Raw genomic sequence first — 6,674 nt, 5'->3', positions numbered from 1 at the left:
TCGGACCAGGACCAGGGCAAGGACTGGACCAGGACCGGGACCAGGACCAGACAAGGACCAGGATCGGACCAGGACCAGGACCGGACTGGACCGGACCTCGGTGTGACCCAGATGTGATCACATGTAGACAAACGGTGAGGGAAACCCACAGAGCCTTTGATTCTGAACCTGATGGCCCGGTTAGAACCCAAACCTAGCAGAACAAGTGGTTCTGAATGTTTGGAATTCCTCCAGGTCTGGAGCAGATGGTTCTGTCTGCCAGGCGGGCAGAGGAAGAGTTGGGTCGGTTCTGAACTCACCCCTGCTGGGCCCGATACAGCAGCTCCCTCAGAACCGAGCGCCTGAAGTGGGTCGGTAAGCTGCGGGCAGCGTTGTCCCTGATGAAGGCCTCCACCACGGCCTGGAAGCAGAACAGTTCAGACTGAGTCCCGGCCTGGCCCGGCCCGGCCCGGCCCGGCAGAACCCACCTGGTAGTCCTGGTTCCGGATCAGGCTGTGGATCTGGTCGTAGCGGGTCGTGTGCGTGTCGGCCGGGTCGCAGTCGCCGGTCAGAGCCTTGCAGGCGTTCCAGTAGCCGGCCAGGCGCTTCTCGTCCAGGTGGACGTGGACGGCCTGGTCCAGCTGGGACAGAGACAGGTTCTGGTTCCGGTTCTGGAGAACTGACCTCTGTGCGGCGGCCTACCTTCTTCAGGAGCTCCTTGGTCATCCTGAAGTGGTCCCGGGCCTTCTGATAGGCCGGCTGGTCCGTGCAGCCCCGCTGGAAGAAGATGGCTCCCAGGTCGTAGTGCACCTGGAACAGAGGTCAGAGGTCAACCCAGCCCCCCGGCTGGAGCGGCGGCAGCCGGGCCGTCGCTCACCTGGCAGTGCAGCTCGTCGGCGCTGATCCGCAGGCCGGCGGTGGAGGACTCGGTCTCTCCGTTGGCGGCGGCGGCGTCGGAGCCCAGCAGGTCCAGCGTCCGCAGCGTGTGGACGTAGAAGTCCTTCTTGAGGCGCAGCGCGGCGTCCAGGACGCTGACCGAGTCGGCCGCCTGCTCCTTCAGCTGACAGGAGACAGCCTGAGCTGCAGCCAGCAGACCCACACACTCATCACCGGCTACTCACCACCGCCAGGATGTTCTCCATCAGCTCCTTCTCCTGCTGCACCACGCTCAGCCTGCAGGGGGCAGCGTTTCAGCCTCATGTTCAGCATCATAATAAACAAACTCATGTCTTATTAGAGCAGCAGAACTTCACACTGAAATCATTTTAAGAAATCAGTTCATCTGTTCATTATTCTGACAATCGGATCAAAATTTGTGTTCTTTTAATCACTTCAATTAGTTTTAAACATTAAAAATAAACTAAAAATGCACATCATTCATTTTAAAATAAGAAAAACATTTTCTTGGCTAAAGCTTTCAGTGAACCTTTGACCGTTCAGTGCCTAACATGTCAATTACTAAGGTTAATTAACTCTGGACTAAATGGTTAATAACTGGTGATTAACGGATGGATTTACAGGTGAGGCTGAAGCTGCCAGCGAGAGGCAGAACAGATTTATGGGTTGGTTTCATCTCAGATTAAAACGTTTCAGTTTACTGGGCAGTTTTGGCTTCGTTGCTGCTTTGCTTCTTTAGACTTTTGACAATCCGCATTTAGCCATTCTCAAATAAATAAAGTTTTATTCTTAGGAGAACTTCACAAAAAAATGTAATTAAAACGAGGAATGCTGAGAACCTTGAAGTTTGGTTTTAAAACTAAGGAAGAATTTCATCTTTCACCAGATCAGCATCAAATCACCATCAGGATTTGGTTCTTTCAGACCTGGATGGACCAAACGTTTCACATCTTTTATGTGTCAATATGATTTATTGTCATAATTTAAAAACTAAAACAAATATCTTATTGTGGTCCTGATACTCTGAGGTTTAGCTGCTGCAGTAAGAGATGAGTTTAATTACTAAGTCGTTACCAGGGAGCCAATCAGCTGCAGATTCAAATGTTCCTGAAGTGAACAGCATCACTATAAATGATCTGCTGCTTTACTCAGATTCTCTAAGTGTCAGTGAACGCATCATCTAACCAAACACGCTGCAGCTGAAGGGTTTTGTTCATCGGTTCTACCAGCAAAAACAAACCGTCACTGAGTGACAGGAAGCGGCGCGGCGGCACTTACATGTTCATCTGATGAGGTCCTGGTTTGTTCTGCTTCTCTGGAAAGCTGCTCAAAACGATGGTCCTGATGGCCCTGCACCAGAACAGCACACATTTCATCTGGAACCACGACAGACGTCCGACACACATGCCCTGCAGCGGGCAGGGGCGGAGCTATGGGCGGGCCCGGATAGGAGGCAGAATATGACTTTAGAGATCCAAGTCTGTATCACGTCTGATGAGAGCTGGAGAAGGTGGGCCCTCTCCTGTTGAGTGTATGGAGACTATACAATGGGGCCCCCCAGTAGATTATATAGCAGGCTGCTCCAGCCATTGTTTACTCCTGGCTGCTAAAACCTTTACAAGACATAGTGGGTGTAAAATATTGAATAAAACGTTGTGCTACATGACTGGCTTTATTTTCACTCTTACATTTAACTTTATGACACACAAATTTACAAGTTGATCGCCGATTGTCTCCAAGTGTATTCTGGGTAAAACATGTCACCAACCATCCAAACGTCATCATCAGTCAGACACTTAGAAACGGGGCTAATGGCCGGGCCCCTTAAATCGGGCCAGGGGGCGGGGCTAATGTCCGGGCCAGGGGGCGGGGCTAATGGCCGGGCCCCTTAAATCGGGCCTGGGAGTGGGGCTAATGCCCCAGGGGCCGGGGCTAATGCCCCAGGGGCCGGGGCTAATGCCCCAGGGGCCGGGGCTAATGGCCGGGCCCTTTATATCCAAAATAACAAAGCTCATGAAAACATATTTTTGTGAAGTACTAATAAAAGCCACTCCTATTTGAGGTAAAATTACTCCAATCTACCAAATAGTATCCTGTTGATATGAAACTCGTACCAGCAGTTCAGAGAACATGTGTGATTATGTAAAAAAAAGTTATTTCACTCTTAGCTCCCCTCCTGCATTAATAGACTAAACAGCGTGATATAAAATGTCCTACATAACGGGCCTCTGTTTTGTAATTCTTTAAGCTATTATGGTGTTAAAATAATTTCAAACCATTAGCAGAGAGCATTTTCATCAGACACCGACTGTAAAACGTTCGACTCCTGTCTCAATAAAGGAGTAAAAACCGTATTTATTTCACTTCATCTGTGAAATGAAACCCACCGTTTTAGGGCTGACATGGTTAAGAAACGTGATAAAGTTACAAATATCTTTAAAAGCTTGCGGTCATATTCAGTCCGAATGTCATCAATATGCGGGAGTTTAGCGATGCGCCATGCGTTTCTCCTCACCAGCGGTTGTAGATGATGACGGCCATGGCGGTGGTGGGCGGCAGGGTGGACAGGTCCAGCTCCACGTGCTTCACGCCGGCCGGAACCTTGCTGACGCACAGCAGCTCGTTCAGCAGCATGTTGACCACCGGGATGGTCAGCCTGGCCAGGAGGAACAGAACCGCAGGCCGTCAGCCAGAACCAGACCAGAACCGGCCCCAGAACCAGAACCAGCACGTACCCTCTCTCCAGGCTGTCCAGGTCCCACTTCATGTGAGCGGCGACTTTCAGCGCCAGCAGCTTCAGGGTCCGGTTCCTGCGGTTGTCTGCCGGCGGCTGCACCTGGTTCTGTTCGTTCACCGACGGCTTGGAGGCCTGCTCCAGGAACTGGACGATGAGCTGGACCGGCGCCGGGTCTGTTGGACGGGACACGGCGCCGAGCGTGAGCCTCGGACCCGGCAGAACCAGAACCGGGCCGCTGCGGCGCGGAGCACTGACCTGGGCTGGCTTTCTGCAGGTGTGTCTCCAGCAGGCCGCCGTCCAGCAAGAACTCGAACCAGGACACCTGCAGCGGCGTGCCGGGCCGGCTGCCGGTCACCGCGGCGACCCGGTCCGCCGCCTCTGCGCTCATCCCGCCCTGCTGGGACGACCAACACATGGGGATGACCTGGGAGGAGTCCGGTCCGACCCGCAGAACCAGAACCAGCAGACTGGAGGGAAAACTCATCGCTACAAACAACCGGCCCAAAGTAAAACGGTTCCTTTAAAGTTTTTGCCTCACATGTTGCCTCCGTCCCTTAAATACGGACTGTCCCATGTTTGGCTGTTAAATGTTGCTACGGGACGCGATTTGTTCCGTATTTCTATAACTGACCGATAGACTCGCCTATCACACACATATCAACACTAAGTGTAACAACAATGACCAAATTAAAACAGGAAATATTAAGGTCAGCTAAATTGTTGTGGCGGGACGTAAAAAGGACCCCAGAACGCTACGGACCGATGCTGTTGCCTAGAGACGGACACTACGCAGCCGCAGTGAGCTGCTATCAACCCGTCTTTTTAAAACGTCCTCAGCCCGATACGCCACCGTCCTTAGAACCAAAACCTCGTAAAGATACAGACGTGAGAGGGAAGACGCAAATCCCAGAGTAAATAATGTTAGTGAGGATGAATACAGGCAATCAAGATCAAAAAAAGTGTCCATCGTGGCGCGGTGCTGCTGTATGATAGACAGAATGGATCAGGAGAGGAACTGCAGACCCATCAGAACCTACAGAACCAGAAATCAGCATCTCTTCATCCCTCAGTCATCTCCGGAGGCTGATATGGGAGAACATTTTATTATTCAGCTTCTTATTGTGCTTTTAGTCGACTGTTAGGAGTTGATTATTTGCTTATTTAATGTATCATAATACAAATGGTGATTTAGAGAACAAATCATACCGAGAGATTAACAGTGAATACATAAATATTTCCTACTTTTAAAAGGTTTGTTAGAGCTTTCTGTTTGTTTTATTAAGAAATGTTGACATCTTTTATGAATTCAGTGTTCAGTGGTCATTTACTGTATAATTAATGTCAGACACAGACCTGCAGCCCAGGGGCGGATCTAGATGGGGGCCAACGGGGTACAGAAGAAATTATGCTAAATAAATGTCTTTTGTTAATGCTCAGTGGTGGATTTTTTAACCTTCACAATTTTACTTTAACATTGAATTAAAAATTATAGTGCTGCACCTTTAGCTGCTGTGTAGAATCAGACTTTCCATCTGCCAGGGATCTGCAGCCTGGATCTCTGGAGACACAAGTGGCTTTTTGGCTCACTTCATATATCAAATGATGAAATATTGCTCTGTTTTTTTGTTTCATTTTTTTAAGTGTCCCCATGAAAAAGCACCGACTACCCCTAGTGGTAAATTTGTCCTAGAACCAGCCTCCAAATCTATCTCCTTATATGTATAAATATTTTATTAATATTCTTTACAATACTAGAATTTTCACATAACTTGTACTTTTGGCTGTCTGAGGACACATTTTGAATATTAAATCAGGTGTTATGATCAGTCGCTCAGTACTTGAGCCGTTTACATTTTACACTTGCTTAATTAAACATGTTTAAGATATGCTCTGACTGGAGAACAGTTTTGGAGTACTCTATGTATGAACGGTTGCTCTCTGGATCACTTTTTAAAAACAAAAACATTGCCATGAAATATTATCCATCACTGCAGCGGACGTCCCACCCCATGAGAGTCGGGCGACACGCCGTGAGGGGGCGTCCCTTATTTGGATTTCTGAAAGGTGGCAGCCCTAATATTCATGCATAACTGTTTTTAATAACTGCACACTCACTCATTTGGTGCATTATTTTATTGGGGCCTGCCCATAGCAATGCACGGCAGGCACCGATTGTTCTACACCCAATAGAATGTCTCTTTATTATTTATTATTCTTCCGTCACCGTTAATGCGGCTCGTACCGCTGCAAGAAACCCCACAAAAAAAGGTATCAAAACGTGCGGCTTGATCCCGGCATCCGGGCTATTTTTATTGGGGTTCTGTGTAAAAATGGTGACATAAATTGAGAAAAACGAGAAAAGTTTAGACTGAGTGTCTCACAGAATCACTAAGATTTCTCTCTGAAACACACACACAGCACAGTGGAGGTCTGACTCCAAAACTCTTTTTAACTCCCCCTCACAGGCACGAATATCAGCCTATTGATCTCAAAGTTGGTCATGATATAGATACACATGCCTGCTCCCGTAAAATGTTTTCAAAATTTTCCTAGGGCTTATGGTTTTTTGTAAGGGCCCTGAGAACGACGCTGGGTGTCTCACAAGTATAGAAACCAGCATCTTGTCTGACAGAGAGAGCCAGCCCAGGTGCAGATCATTAATTACCATAGCAACGTGTCCCAGAGAGAGGCAGTGAGTATTCCCACAGCGCTGAATCAGATCTCACAATGCATTGTGGGAAGAATACATATTTCGTGTGACTTTTCATGTTTTGCTTACATAAAATTATTACTTGTCTGAATTTTTGAGTGTAAAATCCTTAGAATGAAAATTGAATTTATTTTTAAAAATAAAGAATTACCAACTTTCTTCATGTTTTTTTTTTATTTTGAACCATGAGTGAGAACAAAATGTGCGAAGCTTATATTCGTCGGACTCGGATTGAATTTCACTCACCTGGGATTTAGCCATTACATTTTAATGTTGACTCAGTTCATGTATATTCCTATGATATACTTGACAATACTTTAAGATATGTATGTTAGACCAGCATGGATCTAT

The 6,674-nt window shown here is 47.6% G+C and overlaps 1 protein-coding gene across 2 annotated transcripts; it reads right to left on the bottom strand.

Moving 5' to 3' along the window:
• Positions 1 to 216: 216 nt before the first annotated feature.
• LOC106943878 (integrator complex subunit 8-like) lies at positions 217 to 4,262 on the bottom strand. Of its 2 annotated transcripts, none has more exons than XM_015027166.1 (9): positions 3,869 to 4,262; positions 3,612 to 3,789; positions 3,392 to 3,532; positions 2,155 to 2,226; positions 1,101 to 1,152; positions 857 to 1,039; positions 682 to 789; positions 468 to 620; positions 217 to 400 (listed from the first exon to the last, which is right to left on the bottom strand). In XM_015027166.1, the coding sequence occupies exons 1-9, from the start codon at positions 4,095 to 4,097 to the stop codon at positions 296 to 298; spliced, it is 1,221 nt and encodes a 406-aa protein (XP_014882652.1). In that variant the 5' UTR covers positions 4,098 to 4,262; the 3' UTR covers positions 217 to 295. The 2 variants fall into 2 exon arrangements, with proteins under 2 accessions (XP_014882652.1, XP_014882653.1); XM_015027167.1 differs by having other exon boundaries at positions 218 to 400; positions 3,612 to 3,786; positions 3,869 to 4,261.
• Positions 4,263 to 6,674: the final 2,412 nt, after the last annotated feature.

The sequence above is a fragment of the Poecilia latipinna genome, unplaced genomic scaffold (assembly GCF_001443285.1).
Source record: "Poecilia latipinna isolate Pla-1442-1.1 unplaced genomic scaffold, P_latipinna-1.0 Scaffold6322, whole genome shotgun sequence".
Taxonomy (NCBI): domain Eukaryota; kingdom Metazoa; phylum Chordata; class Actinopteri; order Cyprinodontiformes; family Poeciliidae; genus Poecilia; species Poecilia latipinna.
Note: the sequence above shows the minus strand (reverse complement) of the source record. Positions and strands in the feature narration are given on the sequence as shown.